At 45.4% G+C, this 19,322-nt stretch overlaps 1 protein-coding gene across 2 annotated transcripts in view; it reads left to right on the top strand.

Annotated features, from left to right (window-relative positions):
* ABCA5 (ATP binding cassette subfamily A member 5) overlaps positions 1-19,322 on the top strand; it is a 41,767-nt gene that overhangs the window by 14,675 nt on the left and 7,770 nt on the right. For both annotated transcript variants that reach the window (XM_041719820.2, XM_072936921.1), the window contains 20 exons: positions 959-1,127; positions 2,147-2,205; positions 2,676-2,786; positions 3,832-4,007; positions 4,374-4,493; positions 5,275-5,413; positions 5,526-5,616; positions 6,282-6,421; positions 7,854-7,973; positions 9,709-9,910; positions 10,150-10,319; positions 11,343-11,476; positions 12,358-12,495; positions 13,138-13,251; positions 14,017-14,187; positions 15,535-15,648; positions 15,893-16,030; positions 16,724-16,798; positions 18,092-18,183; positions 19,196-19,322. In XM_041719820.2, the coding sequence (XP_041575754.2) occupies positions 959-1,127; positions 2,147-2,205; positions 2,676-2,786; positions 3,832-4,007; positions 4,374-4,493; positions 5,275-5,413; positions 5,526-5,616; positions 6,282-6,421; positions 7,854-7,973; positions 9,709-9,910; positions 10,150-10,319; positions 11,343-11,476; positions 12,358-12,495; positions 13,138-13,251; positions 14,017-14,187; positions 15,535-15,648; positions 15,893-16,030; positions 16,724-16,798; positions 18,092-18,183; positions 19,196-19,322 (2,600 nt within the window). The remainder of the gene's footprint in view (positions 1-958; positions 1,128-2,146; positions 2,206-2,675; positions 2,787-3,831; positions 4,008-4,373; positions 4,494-5,274; positions 5,414-5,525; positions 5,617-6,281; positions 6,422-7,853; positions 7,974-9,708; positions 9,911-10,149; positions 10,320-11,342; positions 11,477-12,357; positions 12,496-13,137; positions 13,252-14,016; positions 14,188-15,534; positions 15,649-15,892; positions 16,031-16,723; positions 16,799-18,091; positions 18,184-19,195) is intronic.

Consider the following 19,322-nt stretch of genomic DNA (forward strand, 5'->3'; position numbering starts at 1 on the left):
TCCAGATCTCTCCCTGTGGCAGAAGAAAATGAGACTAAAACACAAAATAAAGTTGTTAATCTTGGGAGGAAAGCCACGTTAACCCCTCTGCTCTGTTCACCTCCAGCCCCTCTCTTCTCTGTGCCAGTTTAAGTCACTGCTCATTCAGCACTGGGGATTTCTCTGCAATAGAAGGAGATTTGCACATTTATTTAAATACTCAGCAAAAGTGGAGCCTGCCAGCAGTGGGGATGGGGAATGGTGGCAGAAATGGAAATTGGGCTGATGGAATTCCTCAGGAACAGGTGTGGGCTGGCTGTGGGAGGAGCTGAGAGCCCAGAGCTGAGGTTTATATAATATTGTAATATAATAGATAGTATTTGTGGTTGCTGCTGGAAGCCCAAAGCTGAGGTTTGTAATATAATGTAATGTAATATAATGTAATGTAATGTAATGTAATGTAATGTAATGTAATGTAATGTAATATAATATAATATAATATAATATAATATAATACATATAACATAACATGATTTTGATATTATATAATTATGATATATAATATAAATATCATACTATAACATGTATCATATTTCATATGATATTTTATATATGATATTGTATATCATATTATACATCTATACGATATTATATAAGATATAATAATTATATAATATATCATATAATATAAATCATAATATATCATATTTGGTATATTATATTATATATAATATAGTATGTAATATATAACATAATGTGACATGTTATATTATATTATATTATATTATATTATATTATATTATATTATATTATATTGCATTATATTGCATTATATTGCATTATATTGCATTATATTGCATTATATTATTATGGAATATTATAGAATATTATAGAATATTATAGAATATTATAGAATATAGACTGTAATACAGAATATTTGTGGTTGCTGCTCAGGAGTTGCCTTCTGTCCTGTCCCCAGGGGAGTTTGGCCTGCGCCGCACGCCCTTTTTCTTCATGAAGCCCTCCTTTTGGTCCAAGCGCAGGAAAAACTACAAAGAGCTCTACGAGAGCAGCATCAACGGCAGCTTGAGCTTCAGTGAGATCGTGGAGCCCGTGCCTGCAGAATTCCAGGGCAAGGAAGCCATCAGGTGCAGCCCCTGCCCTGCCTGGGGGGTTTCAGTGTTTGAAAACCACTGCTGGGGCTCCAGCAGCACGGGGATTGCAGAGCCTCCACACCTCATCCCCATCCTCAGCGCTGTGCAGCCAGGGAGGAGTCACTTAAGGACAGGGCTTTGCTTCTTGTAATCTTCTGTTAGAGATGGATGAGATACACAGTTATTTTTTTAGTAGTGGAAAGTGTTTTTATTATCTACAGGTTCAGGAGTCCAGTTTTAATGCTGATGTTCCCCTGAGAACATGGTGGCTGTTGTTGCATTATTCATCCACCCAGGACTCTTTCCACATCTTCCCTCCAGCAGCTCCAGCAGTTTCACACAGTCTTGTCATCTTTCTGTGTGCAAGTTTTATTTGCTTTCATTCTCGTTCTCCTCCCCATCACTCACCCTCCATAATCCACTCACCATCCTCATTTTTGGGGTGACGAGTCTTCCAAAATCCATCCTTGATTTGGTGCCTCCAGATAAACTGGCTGTTCTTTTCATTTGGCTAAACAGCAGGGCTGGAATGAAGGTTTTTACCTCTCTTGAAAAGAAAACTACCTGCTTTCTTTTACCTGATTTTGATCAAGAGCTGTCAGGAATCACATCTTTGGAGTCCATTCTGCTATCCCCTCTTTTCCATGTCACATCTGTGGAGTCTCCTGTTGTGTTGTGGATCTGCTGGGGAGTAGCTGTTCCCTTTGCTAGCTTGGGAAGCCTCTAGAGCAGTGTTCCACCATGTGAAAGAGACTCAGATTTGAAATAATTCAATTTATCATCGCAGGCAATACCTTAGAAGGTGACCAGGAAAAACCTTCTGATGCCAGGGTGGAGATGGGCAAAGTTTTGGGAGAACCTGTCCTGTCTCTTGACTTGCCCCCACAGATTTTTAACACATCTGGTGCCACTTCAGTCTGGTTGGCTTGTTGTGATTGTTGCTGAGTGTTGATGACTGAAAATGCCATGTAAAGGTGCTGAGATAATTTATGCCATGACATGTCTTCTTTCAGAATCAGCTGTGTTCAGAAAACGTTCAGGAAAAAGGGGGAAACCGTGGAGGCTCTCAGAAGTAAGAACATTTCAGCTTTTTAGCTGCTGCTGGCATGCAGAGGAGCAGTAGCTGAGTTGCTGAGGGATCTTTTGGGTTTCAGTTCAGGCTGGTTTTGGTTTCTTTTGGAGGGGTGGGGCCCCGGAGCATGAATGCCAGATGTGCTTGTGTGTGTCCTCTCTCACACAGCGGTGTCTGAAGCAGCACCCCAAAAATCAGCCCTTCATCCCTAAGGAAAGCTGCTGGCATCACCCCCATACCCAGTGCCCGTGTAGGGATGTAATCTCCCCTGCCCCACCTCCCTGATGTTGTCACCTCCTTTCCCTGGTTGGATTTGAGACGTGGCCACCCCCCAGTGATGTGGGACCATGCCAGGCCGGCCATGGGGTGTCCCCAGGCAGAGTGGGAATGTGAGCACTGGGATTGAGTGGGGCAGGAGCTGGCTCTGGGGATCCCACCCTGACCCCTCCTCTGGCTGTGCCCTGGAGCAGATTTGTCCTTTGACATCTACGAGGGGCAGATCACGGCGCTGCTCGGCCACAGCGGCACCGGGAAGACAACGCTGATGAACATCCTCTGCGGGCTGTGCCCTCCCAGCGACGGTGAGTGCAGCCCGGGGTTGCAAAACCAAGCCTGAGAGCCTTGCTGCTTATTCCAGCATGCACCAAAATTCCTTGGGATAAAATCTGAATCAGTAATTCCTGTCCTCGCAGCGTTGTTACACCCTCTCTGCTGATTGCTCCTTCCAGGGGAGAGTTTCCAGCTGTCTTGGTTTGAAAAGCCAGGTGTCTGCTAAGGAAGGCGGGAGCCTTCCTTGAAATGGAAAATGGAAACCCTCTCCCTCCAAATTATTCTAATTTTGAAATTAAGGGGCTTGTGGGAATAGAAATAACAGTTCTTTTCTAGGAAAATTAACAATAGAAATGCAATAGTACAAGGAAAAAGAAAACAAACCAGTGCCAGAGTCAGAAATGCCCTGTCCCCCCGTGGGTCAGGGAGGTGGCAGCAGTCCCATCCCAGGGTGGCTCAGCCCTCCTGCAGTGCCAGCTGTGCTTCTGCTGGAGCAGGATCCTGCACAAGGGGGGAGTTTGCCTCTGGAGCTCCAGGGCTGGGGGAGATGGGCCTGGGCTCCTCTGGGAATGCAGTGGGGAAGGATGCTGCTCCTCTGGGAATGCAGTGGGAAGAAAGCTGCTCCTCTGGGAATGCAGTGGGAAGAAAGCTGCTCCTCTGGGAATGCAGGGGGCAAAGGCTGCTGTGCTGTTCCCAGGTCAGATTGTATCCAGGTAGGAATGTTTGGCTCCTCCCCTGGGCAGAGCATCTCCCCATGGGATGGTGGAATTTTATCAGCCAGGCAGGGACACTCACTGGCCATGAACAGGAGATAATAATTAATGGCCCATTAACAGAAGATAATGAATAATTAATAGCCCATTAACAGGAGATATCTCCTGGAGGGAGGGTTAGGTGTGGAAGAGATGAAAAAATCTGCCCAGATAATGCCCCAGCTCTGAGAGATGGCAATAGAATACACCCCCAGCTGCACCTTTCAGCCTGAGACACCAGCCCATGGCAGGGGTTGGAATGAGATGAGCTTTAAGGCCCACTCCAGCCCAAACCATTGCATGATTTTATGTTCATTTCTTTTAGGGTTTGTCTCAGTTTACGGGCACAGAGTGTCAGAGATCGACGAGATGCTGGAGGTGCGGCAGATCACGGGGGTGTGCCCCCAGGCCGACATCCACTTCGACATTTTAACTGTGGAGGAGAACCTCTCCATCTTTGCTGCCATCAAGGGCATCCCTCAGAACGATTTGATACAAGAGGTAACTCACCTGGGCAAAGGTGTTGTCTTACATGTACGTTTTTAACCTGTAAATCAAAATATCCTTGCAGGGTTTTCCTTTTGCAGGGAAATACTGCTTCGTGCTACAGCGGACAAAGAGGTACAGGCAGATATTTACACAAGGATAAACCTTTAGTTTTTCCCAATATTAAAATGCCCATGAAATGCTTTAAATCCAGGTCCAATTATAGACACCATTAAACTTTGTGTTGAGATTGTGCAGTTCAGATACAGAACACACTGGGAGCCAGCAGCAGTTAATTTGAATGTTAATTGTTAACAATCTGGTTTAAAAATTTTATAGGCTTTTTCTTTAAACAATAGATGTGTTTCTTGTGTTTTCAAGGTGCAGAAGGTGTTGCTGGATTTGGAGATGCAGCCCATCAGGGACAATCAAGCCAAAAAATTAAGTGGTGGGCAGAAGAGGAGGCTGTCAGTGGGAGTTGCTGTTCTTGGGAACCCCAAGGTGAGAGGGATGGAATTATTCTCAGCTTGGTGTTGCTGGTCCATGGAAGGCTTGGTCAAAACCAACTAATGTGCAAAATGCAGAAATTGTTCCTTTGAGCACCTTTTTTTCTTTATATATGGTTTAATTGCAATCATTTCAATCTCTCGGCTTTTGTGCTTGAGGCTCAGTAATGGCAGCAGCCTTGGATTTGATCTCTTTGGCAGATAAACAGTGTGGCAAGTTTTGTGTGTAATTTCTGGCAGGTAGCACTTATCCCCAGCAGTGAAATTGTTGGATGCTTTCCCTCCAAAGCCATCCAGGAACTGGGAGCAGGAACAGAGTTAGAAAGATCTTTTGTGTTGCAGCTCTGTAATTTCTGGCCTGTGAGGACAGGGATATGAGAGACACATGGTTTGAGATATGTGGCTTTGAGATCTGTGGTTAAAAATTATGTGTGTGACGCTTCCTGGGAGTTTTGAAAGCAGGTGTGTGCATTTAACCACCCCTCAGTAGAAAGAGTGAATCCACGGCTAAGTTGTGATTGTACTACAGAATTCTATTGGAAGCAGAATAAAGTAGGCTGTGGCATTAATTTCCCACAGGATTTTTCCATTTGTCACAAGGGGAGCTGGATGCATTCAAAGCACAGTGACAAAAGCTGCCTCATTAGCCTGGGATGTTTCCTATTTGACAGGAATTAACTGGCAGGTTCCAAACAAACCCTTCTGGGTGTGCTGGGGAGGGGTTACTGAGCTCAGGGGCCGTGGCTTTGAGGAGCCCTGGTGGTTTTTGCCCCCAGGTTTTGCTGCTGGACGAGCCCACGGCGGGGATGGATCCCTGCTCCCGCCACATCGTGTGGAACCTGCTGAGGAGCAGGAAGGCCAACCGTGTGACTGTGTTCAGCACCCACTTCATGGACGAGGCTGACATCCTGGCTGGTGAGCCCTACCCCAGCCCAGCTTCAGCCCCCAGCCCTGGGACACCACTGCTGTGCAACCCAGAGCGGGGTTTGGGAGGAAATGATCCATTTTCTGCTTCCTGACTTTCCAGATCGTAAAGCTGTGATTTCCCAAGGGATGCTGAAATGCCTCGGCTCTTCCCTTTTCCTCAAGAGCAAGTGGGGCATTGGCTACCGCCTGAGGTAATTCTGTGCCCACTTTTGTACCTTTAGGTGCCATCATGCATCACTTTTTTTACTGTTTTCTGTTGGAATCTCTGAGAAAGCTCCCCCCCAGAAAGATCCTTTTATCCTTCAATTGATGCCTTGAGAAGGCTGAGCTGGAACAGAGGCTGGACAGAGCTCCAGAATAAAGCAGGGATTTATTCAAAGAATCTCCTCCATGGATCCACCTTGGGCAGCACCAGAGCCCAGCCAGGGCTGCACCCAAGATGAACCAAAATGGTCCCAAAATGGTCCCAAAATGCACGAGCGCTCCCGGGGACTCTCCCTGGGATCAGTTCTGCTCCATTGGCACCTTGGAGTTCATTGTCCAATTCCAGCTTTAGCCCAGGCAGTCCCATCCTGCTTGTTTTTCTCTCTCCAGCCCACGGTGTTTGTGCTCCTGGGCTGAGGTTTGGATCATTTGTCCTTGGTGCCCAGCTGGAGCAGGAATTGTTTTGTCTCTGCTCTGTGCAGAGAGCTCAGCATCCCCCTCATGTGGAGCCCAGACCCACACACTGAGGCAGCACAGGATCTGAAACACAGAAAAGCCAAACCTGAGGCATCAGAGTGGTCCAACTGAATGTTTGGTGCAGTGTCAGGAGCAAGCCAAGCTCTAAACCCCAGTTCCTGCTGTGTTTTTCCAGCATGCACATCGATGCCTACTGCAACACAGAGGCCACCACCTCTCTGATCAGGCAGCACATCCCTGCAGCCAGCCTGATCCAGCAGAACGACGAGCAGCTCGTATACAGCCTCCCTCTCAAGGACATGGACAAGTTTGCAGGTATTTCTGGGGATTTCTGCTGCAGGGATCAGTGATTGCAACAGAGGGTGTTTATTAAGCATGGCTTTAGGCTGATGTTCTTGATAAAGTGTCAGTTGTGCCTTTGTGTTTTTATGTGTATTATTATTTGGTGAGGAGTCAGGGAGGATTTTCTCTGGTGAGTGAGGGTTTTGTCACCTCTTCCAGTGGGGTGTGAGGGTTGTGGGTGCCCAACAGCAAGGGCTGGGGAGATGCTTCTGTGGTGAGGAGTCCCTTCCACCTGAGCATCCCTGCAGAATCACCATCCTCTCGCAGAGGGTTCCAAAAAGCAGGGCTGGCCTGCAGCAGGAAGCAGGAAAGCCCCAAATCCTATAAAAATCCTACAAAAATCCTACAAAACCCCTACAAACTCTTGGGAGCTGCAAAGAGCATCCTGTGACAGCCTTGAAATTCCATGGAGAGAGGGAGCGGGGAGCAGAGGGGAGGATTTCACTAGATGGCAGCAATTATCTGAGCAGTCCTGGGCAGGGCTCCTTGCTTTCCTCCCAAAATAAATGGAATAAATCCTGTGCCCTTTGCATCCTGTGGGGAACTAAGGGAGCATCAATATTGATGGCAGCATGCAGCTGATACTCCATAAATGTTTTTTTTTGCCCTGTTGCATTGGAGTTAATGATTTATGAGCTTTGCAAAAAGGCTGAGATTGAATCAATCCCCCCAAACTGTTTCAGGGAGAAGCTGAAGTTGGGAACACACCTTGTCAAATTGTGGAGGGGTGAGGAGCACTGTCAAATATCCAAATGCTCCTCCCATTTTATACATTTGAGTTTCCCTTCAGCCTCACCTTGGCTCTGAAGCTTCTTTTTTTTTAAGTCCTTTTTTATAGGATTGACAAAAACCCAGTAACATTTTTCACCTCAAGGTGCTGTGAAGTTCTCCCACTCTGAACCTCATGTTGGTCTTCAAGCTCTGTGCCCTGTCCAGCATCTCCTGCCTGGTTAACCTGGCATTAAACACCTGGGAATTCTTTTTAATATATATATATAATATAAATGTGTATTTTTATAGATACAAAATGACTCAGTGGTTTCATTTGTAAGATCCTCTGTGCCTGGGCAGGGATTTAGGTAGGATGAGCTGTCCTGGGTATGATATTTCCAGGAGAGGTCACCTTGAAGCTGCCCTGAGAAAACTTTGAGCCCAGCAGCTTCAGGATGCTGAGACAGTTTTTAGAAGCACCACAACCTCAGCAAAACCACATTTCCTGACCACAATTTCATGCTGAAAGGAGCCTGTCCTACCTTGTTTCTCAAACCACACCCTTCTGGTTTATTTGCTCTTCCCACATTGCTGATTTTGCCAGCGAGCAGGAGGGTTGGGGGGTGGGTGTGATGTGCCTGAAGTGCTCCTGGCAGGTGCTGGAGCAGAGTTTCAGAGCTGCCTCTGTCCCCAGGTTTGTTCTCGGACCTGGACACCCATTCCCACCTGGGGGTCATCACCTATGGCGTGTCCATGACCACGCTGGAGGACGTTTACCTGAAGCTGGAAGTGGAGGCAGAGATTGATCAAGCAGGTGGGAAGGAGCAGGGCTGGTCCTTGGCTCCCCTCAGCTTTGCTTTGCTCTCAGTTCCTGTGGGATTGTCACTGCCAGAAGGAGGGAGCAAGGAAAATGTCCCTCTCAGGGTGCTGCTCCAGCATCTGGGCATCCTTTGGTTCTCACAATGTTCCAGGCTGTTGAAATATTCAAATACAATATTCAATATTCTATATTCAGTATTTCATATATATAATATTATACAATATTGAATATAATATTATATAGTATATAGTATATAGTATATTATGTATTATTAGATAATATATATATTATATATTATATATTCAATATTCAATTACAAAATACTACTTAAACTCATAAAGAAGAAGGACTAGCTTCTGCTTTAAAACTTTTATTTTGTTTTATATATAGTACTATTTTTTTAATATATAGTACTATATTTTAAAACCTCCAAACTCTTAAGTTTTTTACTCTGTGATATCACACACTTCTAATTAAACTACACACTCATAATCTTAGTGCTTTTAATTAATTTTGGAAGCCTTCTCCACGGCCTCAGGTTAAATGCAGTGTTCTCCTGGGGGTCAGAGTCTGCCAGCAGGGAAAGTCTAAAATTCTCAGCAGCCAGAACTCCAACACGTGGAGACCAGGAAAAAGCAGAGAATTGGCTGTGGAGAGATTCTGGAAGCATCCAAGGGAAAAGCTTTTTACTTGCTTATTTTTCATCCAGCCAGCTCACTTCTGACTGCTTGGCTTTACAGTTTACTTTGCCTTTTAAAATGCCCTTTATTTTCCTAATGGAGTTTGCTTTCAATAAATTATAAACGTGCAGGGTAAAATTAATTTTCAACCTTTTGTGTGAACAGTAGCTGCACTTAGGGCTGAAGCAGCTCAGCTTGTCTCACTTTAAATTAACTTTCAGTCCAAATGAAAAGTTGGGACTGCTTTATATTACTCCAGAATGAGTCAGTTTTATTTTGATGTCAGTTTTGAATGGTTTGAGCTGTTTTAATTGTTCTAGAGCTTTCTGTGTGATCCAGACTTATTAGTATGAGTAAATACATGTGTTCTGTAACTGGTATGGAAATTGCTCCCTAATTAGACTGACTGCACAGAGTTTCTGTGTGGGTTTAAGAGGATTTGACAGCTGGATCTGCAGGTGCTGGGTGATACAGGTGCACACACAGGCCCAGGGTACGAAACTGGGGCAAATCTGCACCTTTTGGTGGCAAAAGTTTGAATCATCAAGTCCCAAGAGTGATTGGGACTGGATGGGGAAGCCCAGGGAGGTGCTGGACTGTCCCTGCAGGTGTTTATGGAGGGGATTTGGTGCCATGGCCTGCTTGGTCACAGGCTGAACTCCAGGATCTCAGAGGTCTTTCCCAGCCTTGTTGGTTCTGGGATTTAAAACACCAGGGTTTTCCAAGGAAATGCTCCTTTATGTCTGCTGTGTCAGCTTTAAATACCTGCCATGGGTGTGGTTGGGCTGGGTCAGGGTCACTGACTTTGGGGTAAATTGAGGGATGGGGATGGGATTGGATTGAGGATGGGATTGGGATAAAGTGGGATTGAGATGGGATAGAATTGGGATTGGGATGGGGATGGGATTGGGATAGGATGGGATGGGTGAGGTGACTTCTACAACAGGAAGAGCATGGAGTCTCTGGCCCCTGGCTCCCCCTCCTGTCCCATTTCCACCCCCAGCTCTGTCAGGGCACCAATTCCCTGGGTTTTCCCTGCCCTCTTTCAGATTACAGCGTGTTCCACTCGCAGCAAGCCCAGGAGGAGGTGGACACGAAATCCCTGGATGACATGGAGCAGAGCCTGCTGATGCTCTCCGAGGCCAAGGCACCAGCCATGAGCAACTCAGCCCTGTGGAAGAAGCAGGTTGCCACCATAGCCAAAGTGCACTTCCTCAGCCTGAAACGGGAGAACAAATGTGTCAGAGTTATGTGAGTATTGGGGCTCCTCCTTTGTGTGGGAGTCCCAAAACCTGGCTGAATGGCACCAGAGAAATCACATCCTGTCCTTTGTTTTTCCCCATTTGAAAAATAGCAAGTGTGGAGCTGTAATTTCTGTGAATAAATGGCTTTTTGGGGGGTGAAGGAGATGGTTTTTTTAATAGCATGCACATAAAACTGTATTTGCTTTCACTGAATTGTAACAAACCCCAAACTTTTATATCTTTCAGGTTGTTGCTTTTCCTCATTTTCCTCGTAGTTCAGATTTTGTTGTTTTTCATACACCACATCATCAAAAATGCTGTAGCTGCTATCAAACTCTCCCCAGATTTGTACTTGCTGAAGCCTGGAGAGAACTATCACAAGTACAGGAGTCGGCTCCTGCTGCGGAACTCCACAGGTAGGGCAGCAGCTCCTGCCTCCACTTCTCTCCATCTCCCAAGTTTTGGGGTTGGGAATGAACTTTTCCCTTGCAATTAATCCACATGAAGAATTTTCAAGTGCCCAGGGGTGGTAAACAGTCAGTTTGTGCCATGGGGTTTGGTTTGGAGATCCTTTTCCCATCTTCATGACCTTGTTCTTGCTTTGTCAGAAGATGATTGAGATGAAAGAACTGGAAGGAAACAGATTGAGACAAATCAACATTAAAATCTTGCTGGAACACATCAAAAAATCCCTTTTTGTGTCAACTGAGGATTTTTAAAAGTGCCCAGCAGGAGCCCAGGCAGTAGAAACCAGCACCTGTCGGAGCTGTGCATTGATAATTCTCTGTAAAATACTCCAGGCTGCTGCTGAGGAGGGATTTAAAAGACAGAGAGATGTGGCACGCAGGGACGTGGCTTAGAGGTGAGGAGTGGCTGGATTTCAGAATTCAGAGAATCACCAGGCTGGAAGAAACCTCCAAGATCATCGAGTCCAACCCAGCCCCAACCCCTCAACCAAACCCTGGCAGCCAGTGCCACATCCAGGCTTTGTTAAACACACCCAGGGATGGTGACTGCACCACCTCCCTGGGCAGCCATTCCAGAACTTTATCTCCTTTTTATAAAACACTTTTTCCTGATATCCAACCTGTATTTCCCTTGGTGCAGCTCGAGGCTGTGTGCTCTGGTTCTGTCTGCCTGGAGAAAGAGCCCAACCCCACCTGACACAGGCACCTTTCAGGGACCTTCAAGCTCACCCCTGAGCCTCCTTTTCTCCAGGCTGAGCACTCCCAGTCCCTCAGTGGTTCCTCACAGGGTTTGTGTTCCAAGCCCCTCGTTGCCTCCTCTGGACACGCTCCAGCCCCTCCATGTCCTTCCCAAACTGAGGGCCCAGAGCTGGGCACAGCCCTGACCAGTGCTGAGCACAGGAGAGAAACTGATTTGGTGATCCTGAAGGTCTGTTCCAGTTTAAATGATTCCATGTTGTTTTCTCTCCCCAGAGTCGGATATCAGTGACATTGTGCACTCCCTGGGGAGCATGAACATCCTCTGGGAGATGTTCAATGACAGTGACTATGTCTCAGTGGCACCTCACAGTGCAGCTCTGAACGTCTTTGCCCTCCAGTCCAGGCAGGTAAGGCACTCACTGGCTGGGCTGTGCCCGAATTGCAGCTGCGGGAGCTGGTTCATGAAATTCTCACCTGAAAAGCACCTCAAGAGTCATGGAATCAAATAATATCATATATATATTATTGCTTACAGGAGAGGCTGCAAAGAGGAAAGAGTGGGAATATTAACAAAATAAATGTTCTTCCATAATTATATAATTCCAATTACAGTAAGCCAATCAAACTTCAATCCCCTTTTTTTCCCCACAAGCACGCAGAAAGTCAGGAGAAATATTCTGCTTCACAGAACACCTGGCAGAGGAATTTTTTATAATTTTTGATTTATTTATGCTGACTGAATTACAGTTTGACAGAAATATAATTCCATGGTGCTCTCATATGTAAAGAAAAATCAGTTTCTTGGGCTGTACGTGTTCACAGTAACAAGAAGATCTGAACTTTGGGATCATATTTAATACCCAGCAAAGGAGCTGCTTTACAATGTGCCAGCTCTGGCTCTTGTCCCCATTTTTACTCCCTGACACTGCTGCCAGCAGTGTGACAGTGCAGCTCCTGCACATCTTTGCCTGTCTGGTTTTAAACCCATTAGCAGGATCATCCCCGAGCAGCTCTCGTGTGTTTTGTTTCCCTGACTGTAATTGTCTGAGTGCCATTTGCCAGAGCCTCACTGCTCTGTGAAACATGCTGGGAATTTATTCCCAGGAGTTTCTTCTCTGAGAGCAGGACTGATTTCCTGAATTAGCCTGTGTGTGACAAGCACCCTGAGCAGCCCAGAGCTTCCTGCAAAGCACTTTATTATGCAAAGATTTATCCCAATGCTCAGGTTTAATTAAGGAGAGCACTCTCAGGGCAGAGGGATTAATCCAGCACTTGTTTTTCTTCCTAGAATTATGTTTTCAACATCATATTCAACAGCACCATGGTGCATTCCCTGCCAGTTCTGATGAATATTGTCAGCAACCTCCTCCTGCGCAGTTTGAACGTGACTGAGAGCATCCAGATCTGGAGCAACCCCTTGATTCAGGTGAGCAGCTCCCAAAAAATCACCCTGGAGCTCTGGGGAGAGGGAAGAGCATCCCTGAGGGGGGAGGGGGAGGGCAGGAACACCCCACAAACCCAGGGAAAAGCTGGCTGGGGTTGTCTGTGGGGTTTAGGAGGATGTGGAAGGTGCTGGCATTTTGCTCTGCAGGTGCAGAAGGGGAGGAAAAAGGGGCTTGGCAGGAGGGTGTTGTGTCAGGAATTAAAGGTTCAGTGGGGCTTGGAGCAGCCCAGTCTGGTGGAAGGAATTGGGGGTTGGGATGAGATGATCCCTACAGTTATTTCCAACCCAAACCAACACCATTCCATGGTGTTGCGAATTAATTCATTAATTATGGGTTTGTTGGAGGTTGCCTGCAGTTCTTGGTCTGTGCAGAGCTAGAGGGGCCTTTGGGAGAGGAGAGGACCTGCTGCAGGAGATAAATGCTCTGAAAAGTTCTTTAGTTATTATTTATTCCTCACCTAAATACTCCCCAAACTTCCAAGGTGTTTTTCTTCCTGCTGCAGCTCAGGTGATCTTGACATCCACACCCTTTCCATTTTAGCATTCACAACCATGTTCCAAATCCTAACATAGCATTTTTTTTGGTCACATCCTGGCACTGAATAAACCTGATTTCTGCCCCAGGATCTTCCAGACACAATTTTCAGGCTGGAGATCTATTTTGAAGCCGTGTTACTGGGGATCATCATCACGGGGATGCCACCCTACTTCGCTATGGACAACGCAGAAAACCACAAGGTAACAGCCAGGTGTCCATGCAGAGAGGCACAGGGAGTTCAAAACCCTGGGATTTGGGGAGAGATCCAAAGAGGGCTTAAAACAATGGCAAGGGTGGCACTTGGCTGGAGCAGATTTGGGAGAAGCTTTTCTGTGCCAAGCTGAGCTCGGCAATAGCATAACACAGGAGGGGATTCACAAAACATTAATTTTAATTAACACAGAGACTGAATTTTTAAGAAAATGCAATTACTTAAGCCAAAAAAGTGCAAGAGTAAGAGTGACCTGCTTCAACAACTAAAAGTAACAAAAGTAGAATGAATAAAGAAAGTGTAGTAGTACCCTCCATCTTCAAGAACAAAAAAATCTCTGTTCTCGAGACCCTCAGCCCCAGGGGAGGAGAAAATAAAGAAGACTGTTATCCCAAAAATAAAAAGCTGTTAGACCCTCAGCCCCAAGAGAAATTATTTATTTTCTCTTTAAAAAATAAAAGAAACTGTTGTCCCAAAAATGAGAAACTGTTGTACCCTTATCCCCAAGAGAAAAAAAAAATAAAAAAGACTGTAGTCCCAAAATACAAAACTGTTGTTCTTTTAGTCCTTAGCAAAACATCCTTAAAAGAACCCTACGAACAGTTTCAATCCATAGTAGTGAAAACGTTATAAAAGAAAAGCATCACAATAGCAGTTACCATATGTAACATAAAATCACAAAAAGTTCCAATTGTGTTTCCTGGAAGTCTGTACTACAAAGAAACCTCCTCAATGTCCTTTTCCCCTGCTGCAGATCAAGGCTTACACCCAGCTGAAGATTGCAGGGCTCTATCCCTCAGCTTACTGGGCTGGCCAGGCTGTGGTGGACCTGCCTCTGTTCTTCTCCATCCTCACCCTGATGATTGGCAGCCTCTTCGCCTTCCACTACGGCGTTTACTTCTACGTGGGCAAGTTCCTGGCTGTGGTGAGGCTGGGCTGGCCTGAGAGCAGGGTTCCCTTGTTTTCTACAAGTCTTTTATTTCCCTTACCTGATTCAGCTGATTTTCCCCTCATGGATACACAGGGAAAACGCTGCTGCAACAAAGACAGGAAGTTTTTCTTGGGGAAAATGGCTCCAAGTTGGGAGTTTCATTCAGGACTGGAATAAAATCAAGCAGTGCCAGGGGGGATTTGGGTTGGACACAGGAGGAATTTCTTCACAGAAAGGGTGATTGGGACTGGAAGGGGCTGCCTGTGCGTGTGACAGCCTGGTCAGAGAGACAGAAAGCTAAGTAAGTTTTCCCAGAATCGACCTGAGATGCTTTAAAGAGCTAAAAATAAACAATGACAACCAAATACTAAAAACAACCTACAAGAAGTGTTTTTCTAATAGTTTTTCTCACGAGATTGTTTACAAACGGGTGCCTTTTTAATTAACCAATCAAGTGAAATTTATTAATTAAAAATCAAGTCCACCTGCAGCAAACTAAGCTATAAAAGGAGAGAGGATGAAAAAACCACTTTACCTCCTGACCCAATCTGTCACCTCTGACCCAGCAGTAAGAGCTGCCCAGGGAGGTGCCGGAGTCTCTGTCCCTGGAGGTGTTGAAGGAATGGCCTTTGGTGCCGTGGTTGGCATGGTCACAGGCTGGACTCATCTCAAAGCTCTTTTCCAGCCTTGTTGATGCTTAAACCAGCAGGATTTGCCAAGGAAATGCTCCTATCTTGCTGCTGGCTGAGCCTGCCTTGTGCTCTGTGCTGGGATTGGCACCTGCTGCTGGTGACAGGGGCACGGTGACCGTGAGCAGAGCCCATCTCTGCAGAGAGCTGCAGGTGGGATTGAGTGCAGAACAGCGCCAGACTTCATGGCTTTGATATTCAGAGCAGGCTCCCCTGTGATACTGGCTGGAATTGAGAAGAATCAGCTTTCCCCAGCTGCTTTTCCTGAGTTAATCACGTTTGGGATGTGGCTGCAGGGCTGCTTTTCTACCCTTGTTTGAATTCCTACAAAAATGCCATGGTGGAATTCTTCCTATTTGCCAGAATCTTCAGGTCAGCATTTATGGGAGCCTCTGTTACAAAAAAAAAAAAAAAAAAAAGGGAAAGAGTTTAAAGGAAGCTGAAGGGGAGGGGAGTTTTTGCCTCTCCACACATTCTTTAATTTGTGTCTTTAATAATACATTTTCTATGCACCAAGGCAGCAAAACACATCACATAAAGTGACAAAGATGAATCCAGAGTTCTGTATTACACTGAGTTAATTCCAGTTGATTGTTATGCAAAAAAATATTCCTGCTGCACATTCCTTGAGAATCCTTTCCTGTCTCTGCAGATTTTTTGCCTGATTGGTTATGTCCCCTCAGTTGTGCTCTTCACCTATGTGGTCTCCTTCACCTTCAAAAAAGTCCAGAACACAAAGGAATTTTGGTCATTCATATTTTCAGTGGTGAGTGACTTGGCCTGGAGCTGGGATAAGTGGGAAGATTGGTGATTTCCAAAGCCACAGCAAAAGATCCAGGTTGTTTTGTTGAGTTGTGTGTCCTTAGAGCCCAGGAAATGGGAAATTTTACTCACTGCCATATCCTGAGTGATAAAAGCTTTAAGAAAAAGTGCCTTAAATTGATTAACTTATGCTTAGAGAGTCTGTAGTGGATGAAAATGGACATTTTTCCCCCTTTTCTTTGGTACAGACAGCCTTGCTCTGCACAGTAGTCACTGAAGTGTCCTTTTTCCTGGACCATTACGTGGTGACCACCATCCTGCATTATGTCTTCTCCATCTCCATTCCTATTTATCCCCTTATTGGCTGCCTGATTTGTTTTATAAAGGTAAGGGGACTCCAGGGATCCTTTCCAGAGCCCTTGGAGGTGGCTGGGGTTGGGTGGGTGTCTTCAGTGTGTCCTCTGTAGCCACTTTTCATGTGAAGATGGAGAAAAATCACCTTTTTCCTATTAGGTTTGGTTTTAAAATGGGGAAAGCAGCAAGTTTTCAATGAAATTTCCTTTCTCTGAGAGGTACGAGAAAGATGGAGAAGGACTTTTAGCAAGGGATGGAGGGACAGGACAAGGGGGAATGGCTCCAAGCTGACAGAGAGTAGGGTTAGATTGGATTTTGGGGAATAATTCCTCCCTGTCAGGGTGGACAGGCCCTGGCACTGGTGCCCAGAGTAGCTGTGGCTGCCTCTGGATCCCTGGCAGTGCCCAAGGCCAGGCTGGATGGGGCTTGGAGCCACAGGGGATGGAATGAGAGGGGCTTTGAGGTCCCAAACCATTCCATGATTCTGGGATATTCCAAGGAGAACCTCAGTGAGCAAAGCCAGGGGTGGGACAAGGGTTCACTGGGAGTGGGTGGCTGGAAAGCAGGAGCAGCTCAAGGTTTGGATGGAGCTGTTTGATTTGGTTTTTTTGGAGAGCTCAGGAAGTGCTTGAGCACCTCAGCCTGAAGGAGGTGAAAGCACAGTGTAGGAAATGGAGTCTCTGCAGTGATTATTTCCCTGACCAGGCTTTTCCCTGAATTCCCAGGTCTCGTGGAAAGGCAAGAGTGTGAGTGCAGGGTACCAGGACCCCTGGGACCGGCTGCTGGTGGCAGTTCTGGCTGTGAGCATGGCTTTGCACTCTCTGTTTTTGTAAATACGCTCCCTGGGGTTCCTGCTGGCATCCCCTGCTGTCCCTCATCTTCATCAGGAAAGATTTGCTCTGGTGCTGAGCCTGCAGCACAGGCAGAGTCAGGAAAGGTGCTGTGCCACCAGCTCAACATCTCCTCCCCCTGTGGCCTCACCAACATTGCCAGTGTTAATTCTGATTATTGTGGGAATCCCTGCTGATGGAGCAAGAGCTCCAGAGCAGGGCCAGCCCCTTCTCTGCACAAAAACCCCAAATAATTGCTTTTAAATCTAAACCCACTTTGGATGTGCATCCTCAGACCGGCTGAGCAGCACATAATGATATATTTAATTTTCTTGGTAGTACCACCACTCCAAAATAACAAAAAATATATCAAAACAACAATTTACACAAGTGTCTAATACTACAAACTAAACAAAAAAAAATTAAAAAACAAAAACTTTAATATAATAAACATAAACAATATTATATTACTAATAACTCATAATCCACAAACTACAAACAAAAAACTAAAAAATAAACTATAAAATTATAAAAAACTTAAAAGCAACACTACAAAAAAAATAAACTAAATTCTAAATATTTTAAACAATTACTAAAAAATGCATTTAAAATATATAATTAAATAGCTCATTTCAATAATTTTCACTAAATCACAAATTTTTATATAAAAAACAAAATAAAAAAACTCTTTAAAAACTCAAAAACAAATATCAAAAAAACGCAAATACAACCATCTCCATTACAAAAATAACAAATAAACCCCTAAAACCAAATAATAATACAAACCAACAAATTAAAAAACTACCACAAAACATATTAGCTAACATCAAAAATACAGCATTCAACACAATTTTACTAACTCCATCAATAAAAACACCTAAAAACATCTTCACAAAAATCAAACAAAAACCTTCAAAACCTTTCACTTCATTCCTTAAACATCTCACAAAAACAATAAACAAACAAATAAATTTAAAAAAACAACAAACCCACGTTTAATTCAAAGTCTTACATTTACAAATACCAACAGAAAATACAAATAAATCATCAACATACTACCTAATCAACCCTCGTTAAAAAAAATAATAAAAACCTACAACAAAAATAGCACATTATATCAATTCAAACCAAACATCTAAAACAAACCAACTTGTGTGGTGGTGCAGGGCTGGAGCTCCTTGTCCCTCATCGCTCTGGTGGGGTCACCTCAGGGTCCTCAGCCTGCCTGGTGACCAGGGGTTTGTTTTTTTTTGTCTGCCCCAGCCCTACCTGCAGTGTGTGCTGTGGCTGTTCCTGCTGCGCTCCTTCGAGCTGAAGAACGGAGGGAGGACGGTGAGAGAAGATCCCTTCTTCAGGTGTGTGGGAATCCAGGGCTTCCCTCTGGCTGCCCTGGCAGGTTTGGGACCCTGGCAGGGGTCAGGAACCCCCCTGGACAGAGCCCCCAGAGACACTGGCTGTGATCTCTGTCCAGGGAAAAGAGTTTTCAATCTTACAGGATGAATTACCAGCTCTGAGTGTTTGATATAAGTAATAATTAAGTGTGGCATGGGTGCAAAAGTAAAATTTTAGGATTCTAGATGAGGGGTCCAAAGGGGATAAGATGGAGGAAATTGGGTGTGCCTTGTCCTTTTTCTCCTTCTCCATGCCCTCCATGTTTCACTGTGGTGTTGGCATTTTTCTGTTGGTTCAGGCTGGGGACACACTGTCCAACGTAGGTGACAGATATTGGCACGTTATTGTAAATCCAGCACAGGTAGTTTGTGGTATTTAATGTTTGTAACATCCCACTGAGGGCAGAGCCCCACACGCTGCCCTGCAGGACAGAGCTGCGGCAGGGCAGCAGAACATGTTAGAGATAAACAGAATAAACAACCTTGGAACCAGCACAGACGAATTATGGCTTCTGCTTTGGCAGCGGGGCTGAAAGAGACTTTTTACAATCTCAGAATCATCAGTACCACAGATTCCAACACAGGTGTGTCTCCTGAATGGTTTTTATCCAAGGCATTGTCTAAAGAAACTGGTTTTGGAGGTGCTGGTGCTGGTTAAACTGGGCTGTACAGTGAGAGAAATAAAATAACTTTCATTATATCCCATCAGGAATTGTCACTGAAGTGCAGAAATGGGGGTTTTAATTTCCTCTCAAGTTCCATCACTGCAAAATCAGGAATTTTGTAAGGGTGTTCCCTATGTGAAAACAAGGGAATTGCCATTCCCAGTGCATGGCCAGGGCTGCTGCACCCCACAAAGAGCTCAGCAGGGAGGTGACACAGTGGCAGTCCCTGAGCTCCTCCTGCTCTGGGAATGCCTTTGAGCACCAAAGCTGAGAGCTGAGCAGGGGCCTCGTGCTGCTTTCCTCCCTTTTAGGAAATGTTATACCAAAGCCAAGCCCTGGAAGTTCCCAGATGTGCCCCACGAGGGGAACGAGGACGAGGACGTGAGGGCAGAGAGGCTGCGAGTCCGAGAGATCCTGAGCAGCCCCAGGAGTGAGGAG

This window comes from Taeniopygia guttata, chromosome 18 (assembly GCF_048771995.1).
Source record: "Taeniopygia guttata chromosome 18, bTaeGut7.mat, whole genome shotgun sequence".
Taxonomy (NCBI): domain Eukaryota; kingdom Metazoa; phylum Chordata; class Aves; order Passeriformes; family Estrildidae; genus Taeniopygia; species Taeniopygia guttata.